General features: G+C 40.9%; 1 protein-coding gene and 1 long non-coding RNA gene across 7 annotated transcripts in view; one reads left to right on the top strand and one right to left on the bottom strand.

Annotated features, from left to right (window-relative positions):
* Nucleotides 1-9,743, top strand: part of USP6NL (USP6 N-terminal like) — a 117,327-nt gene extending 107,584 nt beyond the window's left edge. For all 6 annotated transcript variants that reach the window (XM_064656513.1, XM_064656514.1, XM_064656516.1 and 3 more), the window contains one exon: nt 6,143-9,743. In XM_064656513.1, the coding sequence (XP_064512583.1) occupies nt 6,143-7,584 (1,442 nt within the window). In that variant the 3' untranslated portion in view covers nt 7,585-9,743. The remainder of the gene's footprint in view (nt 1-6,142) is intronic.
* The window catches only part of LOC135415034 (uncharacterized), a 621,260-nt gene that overhangs the window by 109,008 nt on the left and 491,116 nt on the right, over nt 1-21,136 (bottom strand). The gene's annotated exons all lie outside the window — the stretch shown is intronic.

Below are 21,136 nucleotides of genomic sequence, written 5' to 3' on the forward strand. Positions count from 1 at the left end.
ATAATCTATTAAATAATGTCTATTCTCCCCTGTTCATGTGCCTTTTGACAGCCAAAACAATAGAAATACGTAAGTTAGCTTGACTTTCCTGTTTCTGATGGTGTCTTTCTTTTGGTTGTGTTTTGTTTCAGAGGTGTTTTGGATTTTTCACTTGTGCTTGAAGAATACCCAAGTAGCTATTTCAGACAGTGCATTTCATGTTTTAATCAACTAAACTGTTTTTTCTGCCTTGTTTCTTGTGTGGTACAACTACTTTACAATATGATGGACTAAAATAACATATGGAATTATACTAATATAATTAGTGTATATCTTCGGCAGTTTTAGACTTTGGATTTCCTTTGTTTAAAAACATTTACTGTTTAAAACTTCCATGATCTTTAAATATATGACCCAGATAGTTATGTTGGTCCAAATCTGTTAACATTTCCATTGTTTATCTGAATGCAGATGTTTATAAAGTAAGTTTTCCTTGCTGTCAGTACTACAAAAGTGACACAGCAGCAGAAAGGCAAACAGTGTATTTTGTTCTCCCTTCAAGTTGTCCAGCAGGATTTCATTTAGTAACTCCTTTGGCAGTGAAGGTGTATAAAGGAGGAGGAGCGAAGGTTGACTTACAGAGAGCACCCTGAGCTTCTACTGCAGGCACTTAAATTTCTTTAAAATTCTCTTAGACTTGTAAACCGCAGAAGATGGCATGTCACTGATGGAAAATAAACACAAAATTTCAAGATGTCATTTCAAGAGTTGTTTTTATGACCATTACCATCCTTGAAAATTGTGTTAGAACAGTCAAAGTGCATGTATTCTGGTGCTGAAATTAAGGACTAGACTGTTATTCACCGGAGAGAGCACTTAAAGCACTTTACTCCAATTATATGTCTGCTACTCGATGCATGAGGCTGTTAGTGCCTCCTGAAGCAATTATCTGGAAAAGTCTTGCAGTGGAGACCGACTTCCACTGGGTGGTGGCCAAGGCTTGTTTGAGCAGGAGGAAGTCAGGACACAAAGTTTCTTTAATATGACTTGAATGTCTTGTCTTTTGGGGAACAGTCAGACCTGCTCATATTTGCTCTGCTGCTTTTCATGTCAGGGAATATGTTTACCAACAACAAACAGGCACCTGATTCTTCTTGTTTTGCTTAAATTGTCTCCCTCTCCTTCCATTTCTCTCCTTCCTTACCCGTTTTTCACCCTGTATTATTTGTTTGCTTATTTTATGCTATACTGCATAGAAGCCAACTAAATCACTGCCTTTCTTTTAAAGGAAAAATAAAAAATCCTGTAGTTCCTGCTCTGTAGTTTCTGATAGAAGCTGATACAATGTTTGTCTTTGGGAAAAGCCAGTAACTAAACTGTCTAGGAACCTGTTCTGTTGAAAGAAGGGAGGGGAGAAGGATGAGAGCTAAAAGATTCCCATCTCACATAAATACTGGCAACTTGGGAAAAATCTGATAGCCCAGATCACTTCAGAGGACAAAGGCACATTCAGTGATTGCAGAGGTCACTGCCAGAACAGTCACAGCTGAACTAAACAGCTCTGCCTTAACTTCTAGTTTTAAAATGCTTATAAACCTTGTATCTAAACATCATGGATTTATAGAAAAGCCCTTGTCCCAAAAATACTTCTTGTAGAACTCAGTAGTTTTTCCCTTTTTCAGTACGACAGGTATGTCCAGACAGTGAATAAACTCAGATTTTGGATCAACAACACAGATATTCAATTGAATGTCCTTGAAAAGGCCCACATAAAATTTTTTCATGCTCAAATCTAAGGAGTTTGAACAGTGAGTTTAGTTGAAGTAGTAAAGATGGTTGAGAGCTGTGTGTGAGGCTTTAGGCAGATTTGGAGTGGAAAATTGGTAGATAAAAGAAATGTGGCTTGAAGGAATTGGTGCTTTTGCATGCTTGTCTGGCGAGCTGTGTTTGTACCTCTTAAGGCAGAGATGTTTGTTGTGACTTAGTTTCTTTTGTTTGCCTTTGCATTGTGTTTTCATTTCTTCAGCTTTTTGCTTTTATTACCTTCTTTCTTTCTTTCTTGCCAGCATGCAGCATCGTGGGTTTTGTGCTGTTCTTACTGACAGTTGGCTGGTTAAAGCACTCCCAAACTCAGTTTGCATGCTACTTGTGCATTTGAGGAATGTCCCATGGCAGTCAGGTGCATGGTGGTAATGTGGTTATCCTCTACCTGGTCAATTTTGTGAACTTTTTTTGAACTTCAGGAGTCTTTATTTGTTTTTTTGAAGTCCTTGGTAGTTTCAGTGTGAGTGACAGCTCTGTGCATGTGTGTATGGATATTTATGTATGAGCTGTATATTTCAACTAGAATTAAATATCCATTTTGCATTTTCAAACAATGTGGTTTTCCTTTAGAAGGTGACTGGTTTGCAGGGTTTCTATTTGCTGCAGCACTGTAGGTCCTTACACAGCTCAAGCTGGGTTTATGTGCTTTTTATGGCAGGAGGTGATCAGTGCTCGAGTGCTTTTGATCCAGAGCAAGGCCTGTGCTTGCTTCCTGAGTTGGTATCTCTGGCAATGTGGCCTTTCCTAGTTGCACATGCAGATGTGGCGACTAAACAAGGCTGTGTCAGTTGTTTCTGTCCAAGGTCAAGTTTTGTAAAGCCCCATGGCTAAAATTTAAAGCTGTATTTCTTCTTTTCCCCACTTGTTGTTCCATATTTTTGTTTTTCCTGAAAGCACAAAGCTTTGGCATTACCAGCCTATGAACAGAGTATCGTGCTGTTGCAATGCAGAGCTTTTCTTTGGAATGAACAGCTGTCTTGCAACGCTGTGCTTCTTACTCAGTACATGAATTAGTGTTGAGTTTTAACAATTTCACAACAAAGAGTTTTAACAATTTCACTTCCCTGATACTCATTTTACAGCCGTAATTCATGTTACCCCACACATAATCTAGAGCATGGAGTCCACATATGCCTGGTTGTAGTGTGTTCTTTTACCCTGAAATGAGAAGGAAAAGTGACAGAAAGTAGCCTTTAAAGCAGTCGAGGTAGAATCAATAAAAATATCTGCAGTATTCTCACTTGGGTTTATTAGAGCTTAATGGTAATTAAGAAACCTTAAGTGTGTGAAATTAAAAACCAAAAACTGACACAAACCCCACCTTTATTGTGCAACCAAGTATATTTAAAGGATCTCCTATTGCTCTGTAGGCATTTCTTAGAGTAAAAGCTGGAAGAAAAGAAATCAGTTTGTGCTTTTAACATCTCTGGCCAAATGAAGGAAGCATTGCAGCTGCTAGAGGAACTGGTCTTCAGGGTTTTTTGTATGTATAACTAGAATATTTTAACTTCAAGCATAGAAGAAAATAAACAATTTTTCTAAAACATTTCTTGCATGCAGGAACACAAATTAAAGAATTTGGGGATGTTGAGGAGCCATTTTCTTATAGTATCCCATAGCTGCTCCAGGTCCTCCTGGAGGTTATAAATGGATTGGCAGCATATACAAACTAGTTCTATATGATTTAGATGACAAGTTTTTGGTATTTACTTTGTTAATAACAAAGTATTGTATTCAGACTTCATGCTGTTTTAACATTCAAGACTGGTAAGATTGAAAGCACTGTCACATGTAGTGCCAGTATCAGGAATATTTATTATGGGCAAAATTCACTTTTGTTTAGAAGACAAGATCTTCAGCTTTGCCTAACACTGTGTGTGAGGAGGCAGATGGAATTAAATGGTACAAATGCCTCTTGCCAAACTGAAGCAAGTTCAGAAAGTGAACTCCTGTTCATAAAGACTAAAGGACAATTCTGGAGAGGCTGTTGCAGCAGTCAGTGTGTTGCAGAGCTGTTAAATCACCCTTTTGCAGCATCCATGCAGCTCGTTCCTCTGTCCTCTCCTCTGTTCCTCCACTGGTGTGCAAGGCTGCAAAGCCATGCTCCAGATTTTAACCTGATTTGGGAATAGCAGGGCCCTTCATTGGCAGAGACCAAACATGAGACTTACCATTCCAAGAGCCATTCCTTGGAGCCCAGTGCTGAGGCCCTGCCCTGCCGTGTGTCCTGCTGTGCTGTCTGGGGGGGTGTTCTCCATCCTGGAGTGTGCCAGGATGTGTGCACACATCCCAGTGTGCCAGGGGTATAACCCTGGGCTTTAACGTGGGGAATCTCCCCTCTGAAGACAAGAAATTGAGGAGAGGGCTCAGCAGGACGATCTGCCTTTGCCAGGTTGGTTGCAAGGTGGACAGTGAGTACCTGGGGTGTGAGAGGTTTGTGTATCTACGTCATTGTATGATCATGATTGAGAGGAGGATAACTGGGGGAAAATTGGAGTGGAGGGGTTTTCTACAGAAAGCCTGGGTATGCTGTGTGTGTTATATGTAAACTGAGGTTTCTGAAGTTATTTCTGAAGCAAAGGGTAGGTCCCCATATGACCTTTGGCCTCTTATGAAGAAAAATCAAGAAAAGGCTGGTTTAATTGTTTGGCCAAACCAGCCTGTTTCTGTTAAGTGCTTTTATGTAGTTATCTTGTCATGACACACAGCACCACTGTGTTCTTCCCTGCTGTCCTCCTGCTATGTCCTGGCTGGCACAAACTCTTGAGTTTTCATTTAGTTTATATAGCAACTGCTCCGTGGTGGTAGTTTGTTACACTGTTCCAATAAATAATACCGACCTTGGCTGCTGGCTTTCCTCTGTGCGTCTGTATCATGAACCAGTCATCAAAGATTGAACTGGAGCTCGTGCCTGTGTAAATGAACATCACTCACTTGTAACCACAACACTCGAGTCAGGGAGAGGGACATTGTATGTCTTAACTCCTTTGAACCCATATAGACAAAGAATTTTCATTACAAATAGCTAGAAGGTGAGGTGCTAACTTTATGATCTTCGATGGAAAAAGATTCTACAGCTCTTGTCATAGGAAGAAGGAGGGATCAAACCAGATTATTTTACCAACAACCATTTTGCATAATTTATTTTGTGTAACATTAGAGCAAGGGTAGCCATTTCTTTTTTTTCTCTTTACAACAGAGCTTCTGCTTAATAAATAGTTACACAGTGAGTACGATTTGTTTGGTTATGGTGACTTTAAAAGTTTTGTGGTTTTTTTTTAAATGCTGAAGATCAAATGAATTAAATCTAGATTAATACATTTAATGAGAAGTGTGTGACCTTTTCTGCTTATAATGGGAAAGTAATGGATTGCACAGTTAAATAAGTTATATGCAAGTGGATATGATAAAAGACTTTGGCTGAAATTATGAAGGGTGGTGACTGCTAAGGAGAAGGATTGCAGTGGAAAATTTGATGTGAATTTTTCTATGAGCCATGAAACACTTCTTTATTCTTTCTGTAGTGTCAGTTTGGGTTGTTTTGGGTCCCCACATAAGTAATGTTTACCACTGGCTATTGCAATGTGTTGAGCTCCAGTCTGGGGGAACTTGCCCTTCATGTCTGTGTTCTGTAAGTGATGTCCTTGTGTTTGGCAAAACTTGTCCGTGGAGTGCTCGACTGAAACCGTGGCATAGCCAGTATTAGTGTCAGCTATTTCAGTTGTTCTATATTGATAAAAAGCTGAACTGAAAAGAAAATTATTCTGTGTAGAGCCTTTTACTGAAGCTTTTTAATACTGAGGATGAAATTTCTAGGCAGGGGCTTAGGGGGAGCAAGTTCTTAACTGTGCAGATGTTAATGGGGAGCTCCAACCAAAAAGCAAAGTGAGAGAAAGTTTATAGTGTAGCTTGCCATAAGTGAACATTAAAAGATGAATGAATGGAAGATAATAGATGGGAGAGGGATATTGGGAAGGATTTTTAAGGTGGAGAAAAGTAGTTTGCTTAATGTGAGGAGGATTATGTACAGAGTAGGTACTGTAACCAAAATGTCATCTAGGAAAATCAGTTTTTGCAGCAGCAGTGTCTAGGTAGAGCAAAAGCTTGACAAGGTTGTGTCAGCTGTAGGAAGGAAGACTAGAATAACTGGTTGGGATGAGAGCCATAAAAAAAATCTCTGTTCAGTGTCAGTGTACAAAAGAACCTTGGAGGTGTTCAGCAGAATGGTGACCCAGAGAGAGACCCTGTTAATTTGTAATTATTTTTGCTTGCATGACCAACAGATCAAAGAAGACTTTTGGACGAAGGTGAATTTATGTTATTCCTGTTCTTTTTTTAGGTAAAGAAGATGAACTTCCAAAGAAGCCATTGGGGCAGATTCCATCAGAACCTCAGCCTTCTGTGCTTAACTCCACTCCAATGCTTAATGGACAGAATAGCACTGGTACACAAGCAGCCAGAAGGACAGAGAGGAGACCATCCATAGAAGAAGAACCAGGAAGTTCATCAAATGACCGAAAAAGAATTAATTCAGTGGAAAAGAAACCTTCCTTAAAACAGCAGAAGATTCAACCAATAGAGACACAAAACAGTTTGCCTAAGAACGAGGTGGATACCAGAAAAAAGCCTCAGCCAGCAGAGCCAGACACCTCGAGTCTGTACAATAATGCAGCTGCTAATCAAAATTCTAATGCTACTTCAAATACAAGAAGGGAATTTGTACCTAAGTGGAATAAACCATCTGATATCAAAATAATTGAAAAGACAATGCAACTTACTGCAGATGTGAAAGGGAGGCCCGTAAACCATTTGGTTTCAGGCCCACCACCAAGTCCTGGAGAAATGCAGGCTTTGAATGTAAAGCAAAAGATGAGGGTTTTGGATGCTGATGAAGGTAAGCGAGGGTCTAATGCATCTCAGTATGACAATGTTTCAGAAGATGAAACTGAGAATGAGAATGTTGTTGAAGAGATGCTTGAGAGAGCTCTTCCACAGAGCCCTAGGCATGTGGCATATTCCAATAGTCCAAGAAGGCAAACAGAAAAAGTACCGGCTCCGTTAAAAATACCCAATAATTACACCTTCGCTTCACAACCCAGGTCTCCAAAGTATGCATCTCAGTCTGATGGCCTACCTCATGGACTGAATGCAAAACAGCCACTGCCATGTTATAGTAATCCACCTACTTACCATGGGAATTCTCCAAAGCATGTTTCCAGTATAGGCAATGCAAGTTCTGTCCCTCTGCATTACCACGGGAGTCGAACCAGCCCCTCTGGGAGGCCATACGGGCCTTTTATGTCAGTAGATTATTCCCCCAATAAACTACCAATGAATTCCTATCCTGCCAGTCGACAAAATCCTCTTCCACCAGCCCCTGGTCACGTAGAAGTAGCCCCTGTTGATGCTTATACCAGCAACTCGAGGTCCTCCCCGGGTGTCAGATTCATAATCCCTCCAGCGGATTATGTGCCAGAGGATAGGAAGTGGCCGGATGCTGCCTATGCCTACAGACATGAGCCCTACAGGCAGCCCTGGAGCCAAGACCTTAACAAAGGCCACCTGGATAATTTCCAGAAATACCAGCATTTTCAGCCAACACCTTTTCAAGACCACAGTCTTCCTGCTGTTTCTGTGGATAGCCCGGTAAGATACAGGACTTCACCAAGCTTTGAAGAGAACGGCTCGGCGCAGTACCAATATTCCAGCCCGCCGGCTCCAGCCCAGCACTATCGGAACAGATCCGATGGATTGTCTGTGCACAAATCTGTGCTCCTCTGAGGAGCTGGCTGTGCTCAGTAAAGTGGCAAGAACCAAACCCAGTTGAATGTCACTGTGTCAGTGGTGGTCCAGCTCAGTTCTTCTCTGAAACGCGGACGGTTCACCTGAGTTTAGAAACAACCACACAATTTCAGAGATGTTTCAAACTTCGGCTGAAGGCTGGTGGAGTTCTTGGGCTTGGATGGGAGCTGTTGGAAGTGATCTGATGCACACAGACATAGCAATAAGCTCATACACACCATGTGGTTTATGCTGTCATCGCTCCTTACTTTTAAATAACTTGTGTTACAATCCTGCCTAAAACCAGTAAAACATTACAAGTTTAATTTTGACTGACATTGTTAATGCACTGTACAGATGTGTGTGTGCGTGTGAGAGTGTGCACTTACAATACACAAACTCATATGGAAAAGAGCTAAAGAGTTTAAATGTAAATGCATTTAACTTTGGGCAAAGCTTGTGAAGTACTTTTATTTCATATTAATTTTTCTTTGTAATTTATTTGAGAAGCCATTCATTTTGAATGGGAATTTCTGTCATTTTTATACAACTGCCTCAGCATCCCAGTATCTGTTCTGGGCAGGAGAGATGCTTTGGGATTATTAATTTAATCTTATATGAGAGTTAATTTCCTCTCCTTTGACTACTGTTTGTTATTTTCCTCAGCAGGAAGGAGCAGGCAGGCAAAAGCAGAAAGCCAAAAATGTGTCTCTAATCTGGCTAAGTAATGGTGCTTAAAATTCAGGGCAGTGTTTAGGGGTTTTTTTTAGGGGCATAGAAAGCAGAGAAGTTTTACCTTCTCACCCAAGTCTACCTTCAGAATGTCGTCCTATATGCAAAAATACTGGAGCAGAGTGAGAGTAATGCCTGATGCAGAAATGGTGCTGCACCCTTCCCTTTTTGCCATGCTGTGCTGTCAGACTAAAACTGGTTGCAGGGCCAAATCTCACAAGTGTCAGAGAATGACCAGCTCCTTGACACTCCTGTGAAGCGCACGCAGGAGTCCGAGCTTTGCTCAAGGCTTGATATTCCCAGAGCTGTGTGAGCATGCAGTGTCCCTTCTCTTGAGCTTTGTTGAGTCAGTTCTGTTCTGTTTTGCCCTTTTTTACCCCAAAGAGCCAGCAGGGTTGTGCCTGGTGGAGCATGTGCTGTTGGGCTGCTCACACTGTGCGGTGTTTTACACTAAGATGATCCCGACTGTTGTTAACAGGAACCTTAAACTCCTGGGGACATAAGTAATTTTAACCAGTGTTTGCAGCCTTTTCTACTTCGTGTTTTCCTTGCCTTGACTGTGAATTGGGGGTGATGAGAAGCAGGTGAAGTGGCACATTTGGGATGCTCCTCCTGGGAGCTGCTGGTGCCGTGTAGCAGGTGCTGGATGCACCGACCCCTTCCTGGGAGCTGAGGCACAGGAGGGTCTTGCCAGAAGAGGTCCTTGGAGTGCTGAACAGAGATATTTTTTTCTAATACTGAAGTACTAAACATTGGCATCAACACCAGTTTAGTATGGTTTGGAAGGTTGTCCTGTTGTCTTTTGTTCTGTAAGGTTTGTTTAACTGAAAACATAGAAATGGATTATTTTTTTTTTCCTTTAAAAAATGAGCTTTAGTGCCTATTATTGCTGCAGGTTGGCTCGGTAAGTTTTAAGGTACAGAAGTAAAACAATTTTTACGAATGGAAGTAACATTTACTTAGTATGTTTCAAAACATTTTTTTTGTGTGTATATAACGTGTCTGATGTAATTTTTAATAACTGGGCAATTTTATATTTTAAAAATTGCAAACTGCAGCGAAGTAACAGTTAGCAAAGCACTACACTGAAACTAAAATAAAATTGTGAAGATAAATATGACTTGGGCTTACTTTAGTTCTGATTGCTTGCAGCAGCTTAGAAATGTATGTATATAATATTGTGGCTAAGTGTAATAATCTCAGTGTTTAATGATGGTTCTGTAATTGATAACAAAGCTGTACAATTCATTTGTGCAAGCAACGCAAGGCTCCAAAATATGTATCAGCATTAGTAAATACTGTAGATTTTTATATATAAAATATATACACACTATTTTCTTATGTCATCTGCAACAGTTTTATAACTGTGTATCCTATTTTGATGTGACTGTATTTTTAACATGTTAAAATAATAATAATTAAGCTTATGTTGTTTTGTCTTTATTCTTAATTATTTTGTTAGCTCCAGACTCCAAACTTTTGCTCTTCTCGGCACAAATAATTGCTTTTCATAAAGGAATCATGTATAGATATGATGTATGTCCTATTTAATCTGTGTGTGTTTATTTTTAGACTAAGCAATACGGATACAATCTATATAGTGCTTTTGCATTATTACACAAGCAGGAAGGTTATTGACTGTAGTTTATTACAGTGCTAAACCTTAACCTGTCATTTGCAAAAGCTGGGAACATAAACTGTGATCGTAATTTTTTGGTTTTGTTCTGATAATCTCACCCAATACCAGTTTAAAAGAGGAGAATTATTGGCATGAAGGATTTGCAAAGTCCCATTGATCATAGTGCACAATAACAGCCTGACTGTGGCCGCTGTGTCTCACATGTTTGGAGGACTGGACAGAGTTGGGTATTTTTTAAAAAAACAGCCTTGTGTCACCTGTAGTGCAAAATACATTTTTATCTTCATTTAACTGGACAAACCAATCTAAAGGAACAGATTTGAGTCTGTCATTCGTACCAGAAGCAAAACCCCTCTTGATGTGGAGTGAAGTGAGACACAGCTGTGCCAGTGCCTTGCTGGTGCAGGGAATCATCTCAGTGTCATGGGTTAGGTGTCCTCGTAAGAGCTTTTCTGTCACTGTTTTCTTTGATCTGCAAACAGTGAAGCAGTAAGTATCAACATAAAATACTTGAGACCTTTTTTTTTTTTTCTTCCTATGATTTCATAATTTTCCAAAATCTGTCTGCTTTGAGCTGTATAAACTGTAGGTTTCTTGTCCAGGTTAGTTGTCACTGCTCTCCTTGTGGTTAGTGAGACACAATCAGGGTAGGGCTTTGGAGAATTAACACAGAAGACTGAGTAAGGAGAAGTGTCTAATTTATTTATGGCAAAAATTAAGTGGAATTAAACTAATTAGAATTAAAGAGGAAAAGGAGTTCACTTGAGTATATGCTGTGGTCTTCTGTGGTTGTTTTTCCTTTCACCCTGATGCCGTGCTAGATTAAATCTAAAGACTTCAGTGTTGGACTGAAGCATTTCAACCTTCTGCAGTACAAATTGTCATGGCCATGGAAGAAAGACAGGAAGGATTGTGGTGTCACTGGTACTCCCAGCCTTTTTGGTGAGTGGGATGTGATTACATGATCAAGCTGCTTATCTCTGTAATCAGGCCATGTGTTATGCACTGCAAGTGAAGACAGAAGCCATCTCTGCTCCTCCTTCCTCAGCTGACCCAGGGGAACATTCTGGCATCAGGTTTGGTGATGAATTTGAGTCTAAACATCCACTCTGTCAGGCAGCTAAGGAAGAGAATCTGACCTCAGGAAAATGCTCTTACCCCTTCCCTCTCCCCAGATCCATCTGTGGCCGGTCTGAACCGCTCCGGGGAAGGCAAAGAGAAAACCCGTTTAGGCAGAAGTCGATTAAGGAGAGTATTCCCTCCTAATCCTGCTAGTGACTGCCTAAAGCCTTGAAGCATGATATTGTTTGCAGTTGTTTCAAAATTATCAGACCTGTGTGGACAATCCTGTTTTTCCCATGGCCAAGGCGTGTGTAAATGCCTGTTCCCTCCATTATATTTGACAGCAGGATCAATCCCTTGTTGTAAAAATAACTGTTATATCCTCACTACCAATGAAAGTTTAAAGACAAATAGGGATTTTTAGAAATCTTAGAGGATGCAGAAGAGAAATACCTCACTGCTCGTCAAAGATACACCTTTGTAATAAACCACAGAATAATTCTGAATTTAGATGCAAAGAGTAAACAACATTGGAATGTCAGAAGACAGAACAGACTTCCAGTGTAGGGAAGCAAATCCAAAGCTTCCCTGAGGTACATACACATTTTCCGGGGAGATTTCTCTCAAGAATCCTATCCTGAATTTTACATCATCCTCGATATGACTTTGAAATGGACTTGCAAATTGCAGACTTTTTTTTTAATCTCCCCCTTGGGTGGCATTACACTGCATGCACAAAGAAGAATACTACTTAAAATATGCCATCAAACGCCCACCATTTCATTTCCAGCAGAGAACATTCCACTTTCAATACTTCAGCAAGAGGAAAATATAATCTTTTTTCCTAGTCCTTTAAATACAGAATTTTTTTAAAGTTCTGTAAATGTAGCACAGCTACTTAAGCAAGTGTGGTTCAGGCTCCTCTTTTGATGGCGTGAAGCTACTGCATAGTTTGCTGCGGTTTTTTTCTTTTGGGCAATATTAAGACAATCCAAATGCTTTTTAGTGGCAGAGTTGCAAGGAGGAGATGACTAGGCCAGCAGTTGAAATTGGAAATATAATTGCAGTCATTTCAGAGTAGCCTTTAAGTGGTTGCCAAAAGTGGTTGGGGAAAGACACCGTTTTCTGGGTTCTTTGTGCCAAGAGAACTTCTCACTGCAGCAGGGAATGTGTAGGTCCCTCTCCTGAGTGATTTGGTTCTGCTCTCACCAGCTGCCTTTCTTTGTGCTTATGGAGTTAATATGTTAGTAGAAAATCAATGGTGCTTTTAGAATGAATAATCAGAAAATGAACATATCTCGTTCTGACTTTTCTTTCTTTTTTTTTTTTTTTTTTGGTAGTTTGTTTGTTTTACTGGTTTCATTGTCAGCCTTGTCAAGGTGAGCTGTGTGTGACGTGATTCTTCTGTCTCCTTTCTCTGATAATGTGCCAGCTTGTGTTTTTCAGAGGTTTTGTGATGCCTTTTTGCTGCTGTTCATTGGGAACATGATAAAGCAGTTAATATCGTACCTCTGCAGCTTTTCCTTTCTAGACTATGTGCAAATTAAGAAAAAAAAATATTCTTAATATTGTGGTTGGTCAGAAATCCTCCAGGAAGGCTTTTTCCTGACAGAAGGCAATTTAATTTGGCAACTGGTGAAGGCTGCTTTAAGGTGGGGCTCTTGTACAGTTTTTGCAATCCAAACTCAGAGGGTACTTCTGCTCAGGATCAAGCATCAAAAGCTGTATTACACACAGGCCAACCAAGCATTTTTTGTAAAATGCTGTCTTCTGCCACAGGAATGTGCCAGCTTAGACTAGCAGGAGGGCAGATGGAGCTCAAATATGCTTGATTTGGTTAGGTAAATAACCCCTTGCTTCCTGATAATACGTTGCTTTTGTCAGATTTTCTTCTCAAAATGAGATGAGGCAAAAAATTGAAGCCTGAGCTGTGAACTCCTGTCTGATCTCCTTTCCTTCCTTAGGAAACCTGAAGTTGGCTTTTGGTTCAAACCATCCACTTCATTCATGGTGTTATTCTAGAATAATTTGTGATATTGTCCCTTAAGAAAAAACACCTTTCACTTGTTTGGTTTTGTGGTTTTTTTGTGTTTGGTTGGTTGGTTGGTTGTTTTTTTATAACAAGAGCTCTGTTAGATTATTTTGTCTGATGTGTACCTTCTTTTTAAATTTACCTGTTCCCAGAGAAAACTCGGATAACTGGGAGTGACACTAATGGTAGTAGGTGATCTCCAGTGCTACCATCAGGGGGGTTGAATGGTGTTTTCAGGCACGTTGGCACCCAGCTGTGAAAACAGGGTTTTGCTATACAGGTCAGTGGAAAAGCTTCACTGGCAGAAGCCTCCCTGTGTGTAATGTAATGTGTGCATTAAAATGTAATTAAAGCAGTAATGGGTGCTTTTACACTAAAACTCACAAATCTTGGAAGCAAAAGGGCTGGTTTTCAGACATGGTGATGCTGAACTGCCTTAACCTTTGGGAGTGGAGTTGGAATTCTGTACAAAGCCTGTTTCTAGCAACCCCTGGGCTTTCTTCCTCTGAAATTTGAACAGTAGCCTGACTGAAGCACATCATGGAGAACTCCTGCTCTCAGAAAAAGAGTTGGGTCCATTCTGCAAGTGAGCAGTTTCAAATTCCTGGACACATGCTCCATACAGGTAACCTAGAACAAATTGGGTATCACTGTGTTTAATAAAGTGGTTTTAAAACTGTCCTCTTGGCTTCAGCGTCCCTTAGAGGCAACTCACCAATCAGGCTTTCAGTCTCTAAAGCAAGTGACTGCGTCAGAAGATCTTTCTTTGATAGCAACTAATGCTCAAGGTGTTGAATGTCCTTCATTTGTTCAGACTTTGCGTCTGGAACTCCTGAAACCATTTGCAGCTCTGTCCCCTTCTGCTCCCCAGGTTTTGTTGTGTCAGATTGTTTCCATCACGGTTGTTTCAGTTCCAGTAGAGATGCCCACCTGTTTGTGCTTCTCCAGTGACTGAGTTTCCTTTCAGTTCTTGTGTCAGCTTGTCACAAGCTCCGTGCTCCTTGTCAGTTCCTTGCATTCTCCAATCCATCTCCAAGTCTGTCTTGAAGTTGCAGTGCTGTCACTTTGGTTTGGAGAAAACACTGGAAAGGGGTAAAGTGCCTGATTTGGAGATTGTAAAACAGGGAACATGAGTGTAAAAGCCAATCACAAGCACTTTAGAAGGGGCTGTGTGGTGGCTGTGCTGTGTGTGTATCACAAGTGATACAGGTGCTTATGTAGTGCCCAGTTAATTGGAAGGACTGGGATGATAAGTGACCTGCTGAGTTCTTTCCCTCGGCAATACCTTGTTTGTGTGGGAGGTTATGTCCATGATTTGACAACTTGATGCTGGTCAGCACAAAGGAGCAAGCCAGCCTTTATTGGATGGCTGAGCACAGTGCTCCCTGTAAATATTTCATCACATACGGTGAGTAAAGAAAGAATAGTCTCTCCCAGCCAAAGAATGAGTATGCTCACAGCTACAGGAAGTGGCTGCTGCAGTTGTACAGAGCGATACCTCAACCTTTTTGATGCTGTAAATTGTGGTTTTACTATGTAATATGTAAAACTGCAGCATTAACCTCCAGTGTGCCCTTTGCCATGCAGTTGTGCAGCCAGGTGGGCAGTGTCTGTCCTGCCTGTGGCTGTTCCTTTCCTGATGGGCTCAATTTCTTTGAGCACATCTGATCTGGCAGGGAAAGAAATGAGCCCCTTATGGCCTCTTAAGTATTCATGGCTCCTCCTGGGTGCTGGTTGTGGGGTTTGTTTATTTGTTTTGTGACAAAGCTGAAGAAAATAATTCAGTTTTCACAACATCTTCTGATCCTCGCTGCTCTGTCTGAATTATGCCAGATGCTAAAGGAGAGGGCAAAATCATAAATTCTGGAGTTAAACATCTGCAGACTTGACCTGCTGGAAGTTGTGCAGCTCTGCCCCCTCCCCACAGAGAAAAGTTCTGATGGTGGAACTTTGGGCAAGGAACAAAATAGTTTTGCTCTTTAAATGCCATTATAAACCCCCACGATTTCAGTGACTGGGTGGGGCATCACACTGGGCACACATTTATCATTGTAAATGTTATGTCTGAAAGGCTTTGAAATGCTTTCAGAACGTGTGATTTTGGGCACATAAGCTGATCACTTTTATTATAACCCTCTTGTTATACTCAGTAGGGTTGGTCAGGTGATGTTTCTCCCTGTTGATTTAAGTGGTTTCTTACAGAGGCCTTGGAGTTCCAGAATAACGTTCTGTGCAGCCCTGATAATTACTTTATTATTAACTCTAAGGCCAGACTCCCTTGTCTACCTCCCCTTTTCAAAGTGAATCATGTTCTGATATTAAAATGACCCTAAGCTGAGATCTCAAATTTCCTTTCCAGCTGGATTAATGGGGCTTGTAGGAGGGAAGCCAAACTTCCATGACTTCTAATTATCCTCAGATTGGATTAATAAAGGAAAATTACTTAACTACCCATCCAAAGATGGAAAGTTAACTTTACCTCTGAAAAGACTTGTCAGCTGCTAACAAGGTAGCTGAACTGGGCTTGTCTTTTTTTTTTTCCATACCTTTGGTATATCATCCTCTGAGTACCATATACGGAAGGATTCATCCTTGTGTGCACCATCTGTGGGAGGGGTTCAACAAAATCTTAGCTGGCAAGTTGGCCACCTCAGTAGGTGTCTCTGGAGCCAGACCAAGGACTGTGTTTCCATCTGCAAGCCTAACCCACAAGTTGTGGAGATCGTTGAGAGTCTATGTGCAACTTTTAAGGGGTTCATTTTCAGACAAGGAAGGTGAACTGCCTCAAGTCCTGTCTTGGCAATTCTTTTCTCTTTAAGCAATGGAGTTGCAGTCAGTTGCCACGGAGGTGGAATTTTTTCCAGCCACAAAAGCAAACAATGCTCCTGCAGTGCTGGAGGAGCACTCTCCATGGTGGTGCTCCTGGGAGGGAGTTGCACCCAATTATTTTAAAAGATTGAAGCATGTCAAAGAGCTTGTGTCCAACTTCTTAAGTGACTTAGCATCCACTATTCTTCATAGAATTTGAGCAGCCAAAGTCCACATTGCTTAGGAAGGCAAGAAAGAACTCCTGTCTTTATGTTCTTGGTGTTTAACATGCTCAGTTTTACCATTAGCCCATAGCTGAGCTACTTCATAAAACCTTCCTAGCCTGCATCTTCTGTCTGATGCTTCCTTGCTAGTGTTGTTTATAAGAAAAACCTGCAACCCTTTTATTTTTAACTCCTGTGTTAATGATGGCGATGCTTAGGGAGAAATTCCCTCTTTGCTTTTTTGCTTTTGCTGGGGAAAAATAATAAATGCTTGTCAGCCTAACAAGATTTCAGTTCCTAAGCATTTAATTCCTAAGGTGTCTTTGTAACTGCACTTTGTGCTGAACAGAATTTCTCAAATATTTTTAATCAAGCCATTTTGTGATAAGTCTGGTCTGACCTTTCAGACTTATTTTTGGGTTGAGGTATTGTTTTTCTGTCACTACCTGCTTTCTTTCTCTTCCAACTGAATGGACCCAGAAGATGCTGGTGGTGCTTTGAGGTGGGTATACCTGAACATCTCTCCCTGCAACGAGCTAACAAAGGAAAATGAGAATGGCTTTTTGAATTCAAAAAGATCTATTAGAATGTCAGCCAGAATACTTAATTATCTTAATGAGAATTCAAAGCGATGAAGAGCATTCTTAAATATTTAAGTGCTCTCTGCCCTTGTCCATTAAGTCTCTTCCAATGCAGATCTATTCCTCCAGGACTTAAGTCAACCCAGCCGTGTTTTTGGGGGCTGTTACAAGCTCTGGGCTGCCACTCTCATCCACGGAGAGTTGCCCCCGTGGGAAGTCCATTCCCTGCCTCTCTCAGCATGTTTTTAGTCTCTCTGCAACCCTGCCTAGTCTTTCATTGCCAAATTCCTGCTCTTGGCCCCTTCTGCTGCCATCCCACCCTCTGCTCCTGGAGCTCTGTCCTGTCGAAGGTCACAGGCAGCCCAGTAACCTCCATGCTCTGTTGCACTGAGCCCTGCCCACCCAATTGCTCTCCTTGGCCGTGCCAGCTGAGAAAACACTGTCACAGAACCACAGCAAGGGCTGGGACAGATTTGGATGGTTCCTGCCTGGTATCTGCCCAAGCTTCCCTGCTTCTTAGCCTGTGCTTGCTTGCAGCTGGAGAGTTCCTTCTGTCCTGGAGAGGAAAGCCTTCCACGAACAGTTCAGCCCTCCAAGGATAAATACAGAATGCACTGGGCTCAGCAGAACTGGAATATTTGTATGTGAGAGGGCTTTTCGTAAGCACAGCGAAAAACCCATCAGCCTTTCATGTTTGGTGCCTGAGATTAAAAATTTTGGTCAGGTCCTCATACCTGTTGGTGCTGCATTTCATGCAGGGTTGGCACGGTACAAACAATTCTTCCTGTGTCTGATTTCCATTTTTCTTTTAAATTACATTTCTTTAATTTCGTTCAGAGGTGTTGTGGTTGTTGGTTTCTTTTGCATGCACAGATGTGGGTTGATGCTTTTATGTCTGCTCAGAAGTACTGAACCGAGTTGGTTCTCTCTTGAGTTTCTGTGCAGGATACCAAATATTTTCCTCTCTTCAAGTTAGATGAACCTGTCACTCTGCAACACATTTATTAATTCACCTTGAAAAAACTTTTATTTTTATGGGAGTTTTTTTCTGTAAAGATATTGTTTAAAAGCAGGTATTTGAAATGAGATTTTTTATTGTAACTGCTCCAAGAGGCTCAAAACCCTCATAGCCTTGACATCTGAAGTCTTCCAGAAGAAGCTAAGTGGGCTCTGTGTTTGAAGTGGCAGCACAATGCAAAGATATAGCAGGAGGGAAATGTATTGTATTAATTCTAACAAACTTCAAGAAGCTTATTATATCTCTGAAAGTTTTTTACAGCTTTGGCTCAGAGGTCTCAGATACAAAGGAACATTGAAATCAAGGACGAAGATGCCAACAAAGGCTTGCTGAAGATGGAGGACCCAGACCTCCTGTGCAAGTGAGGCTTCTTCTGTCAGGCTTTTTTCAGAGAAATAATAATAATAATAATAATAAAAAAAGCACTCAACAACATCTCTGAACACAAAGGCTGAACAAGTCTCTGGCCTTTGAGACTGAAAGAATTATTTCATTGGTAATTAAACATAGTCACAGTTGTTATAGGAGGTTCAATCTGTGTTTGTGACTTTGGTTGCGTGGTAAGGTCATCAGTTGGCTGTGAGTGCCCATTATAGATCCATGCAGAGAAATTATTGACCTGCCTTGCCTGTGAGGGTTTTTTTTTTAGCAATATGTGATGTGAGTTTTATGGGTAACAAAAACTTTCAAGAATACATCTATTATTTGGCTGTAAAAATGGGAACAAATCAAGAGAACTTAGACATCTCCCAGTTCTCTGCTTCTAGTTGACTCATCTTAAAACTTGGAGCTGAAGAGCTTAAATATTGTCTAAAAGAATAAATTCCCAGAGTAGAGAGTGGATTTACAAGTGCAGTAACTTCCAAAGAGCATTTGCTGTCCTAAGTCTGCAAACTATTCTGGAAGTTTAACTGGTGTCTGTTCAATGGGTGAGTTTGTGCTACATATCACAGGTCTTTATGGGGGGGTTATTGTTCTTTTTAATCCCATACTCAAAGTATTTGGCTCAATAAGTGTGTTAATATGAAGTACCTGTAAAACTAAACTCTTGTTTCCAAGCAAAGGGCAGTTGAACTGAGACCCCTAGGACAGATGAGAATTCATAATACTTTAGCTTCTAATTCTTAGTTGGTGAAATCACAAAGTCCCCCTTCCTAGTTCCCAGGAGGATTTCCTTGTGTTTGGTTGTGTCTGAATCAATTTGCCTGTATTGTGACCTTCAAAAAACCCCCAAAAATAACAAAGAAAAGAAAATCCACCTCCAAACCTGGTTTATTTTGTAAAACTAATTTCTGATCATTTGCTACCGTCCCATCTGTTTGTCATCTACAAAGATTTTTACATGAACATCTAGAACATTGATAAAATATTAAATAATATTGAGCCAAGAGTTAGTCCCTGGGGAAATCTGCTGGGAAAAGCCCCACTGATTCATATCTCCCACTAATGCGATTACATGAAGTTGCCTTTTGATATCAGTGTTTACAATTTTAACATTAACATCCAACAATAAAGCTGTACCTGACACTTGGGATTTCTTTGTTTCAAGTTGCCTTCTTTATTATGCTGAATTCTTGAAGTTTATAAAGTTTTCATTGAATTCTGTGCTCTCCATTATTACTTGTCTATATTTTCAACCCCAGTGAAACTCTCTGCCATTTCCTGCTCTGCTTTTTATCATTTTTCTTTATTGAAGTATTTGTACTTTTAACTGGATGGATTTTTTTTGCAGAGCACAACTTTTTACGTGTCTGCTGGGTTTGGTGTTTTTTTTTTTTTCTTTGCTGTCAGGTGGAAGACCTCGAGCAATTTACTGTTTATGTATCTCCCACTCCAAATGTGCTGTTCCCAGTTAGTTATGCCAACAATTCCCTTATGCTTTGAAAAATTTGCCCTTTAAAATTTCCCAATAAGCCTGTGTTGACAGCATGTCTGGCTACACTCGGTGAGTTGCACCAAGTCACTATTCCCAGCACTGAGGCCGATGCTAATTTTGTATATCATGAAACTTCTTTTTTTTCTTTTTTTCCCCCCAGAAACTCTATATTTTGTTAGGTAGCCACGGGCTATGTCCAGCAATGCTTGCTCGTGATAGATTAGCTTTCCTTTCTCTATATTGTAGACAAGTTTTTGTCAAATAATTCGCTCTGTTGTCTCATGATATTTGGTTGTGTGCTCAAGTGCCAGTCCTGCATTGAGTATTTGATTGCCTTGGGGTCTGAGTCAGAATGTCTCAGAGGGCCAAGCTGTAGGGTGGGCACTTGCTCATGAGGAGCTGAATTACAACTTGATAATGATTTTGAGAGGAAAACAGCATTGAATGCATTTTCTACCTACCTGGGTAGGTGTCTTTTCGGCTGGTGGAGTTGTGCTAGGAAGCTTTATATGTGAGATGTTAGAAAAAATTATCTATTTCTTTACCTATTAGAGGTGTAAATGTTTTTAAAACAGTAGACAGGTGTATGGCTCAGCCAGCATTTACCTGGAATATTTTGCATAATAATTGCTGGCCTTATTTACACCCTCCCCCAGAGCTGTGCATCCTCTTGCAGACTGGTGCAGCCACTCAAGAGAGCAGTGAGTGTCTCTGTGGCAGGGTGGTGGCACATGTGAGGACCCTGAACCCTCATCAATGTTTTAACACAAACTTCAGCCATCAGCTGCATCTCTAGACCCTCTTCATCATCCGTTCTTCCTGGAAGCCCTTACTCATCCCTTCTCGCTGATGAAGTTTCCCGTGCAAGTTCCTGTCCTTGGAAGTAGGTGCTTGTTCTTCCTTCTTCATCTTGTTCTGGGAACGATCCCCGCAGCGTTTCCACTGAGTGTTTGACCTTTCCACACTGTCACAGAAACACCCTGAATTACCTTTTGGGATTTTCCCCTCTCTCTCCCTATAAACCTTTCTGTGAGAGGTTCCACGGTATTTGCTAACCAGCAGTGTCTGCACTTGCTGTTTGAATGCACAGACAGAGTTAACAATACTTGTGCCAGGAAGCCTTTCCTCTCCTCCTCCTATTGCCAAAGGATTTATTATCTTTTACAGTCAATACTTCATGTGTGTTGTTTAGCATTTGTCACCGAGGAAAGGCCAATTCCAGACGTGGCACTGCAGATTTGTGATGTCGTGCAAAGCCCGAGTTATTTTTCATAATTATTAATATTGCTTTGGTGACAGCCCAAAGGTGAGGTGCATCTGCTCATCTCCAAATGACCCTGTGAAGATGAGCAACATTTGCAATGACTTTGGTCAGTGGCTGCTTAACTGCTCTAAGTCATTTCAGAGCCCAGCCAAGGGATTTACATTTCCATAAACGGATCCCACTGTCAGAAACTCTCTGAGCATGAGGGATCTGGAAGAACTGGCTGTTCCTACCAGCATGTCCAGAGTTTCCAGCACAGGAATCAGTACAGCCTGGCTGAGAACAGGGAAAACACCCCGGGTGGTGACATATTAAA

Source organism: Pseudopipra pipra, chromosome 5 (genome assembly GCF_036250125.1).
Source record: "Pseudopipra pipra isolate bDixPip1 chromosome 5, bDixPip1.hap1, whole genome shotgun sequence".
Taxonomy (NCBI): Eukaryota; Metazoa; Chordata; class Aves; order Passeriformes; family Pipridae; genus Pseudopipra; species Pseudopipra pipra.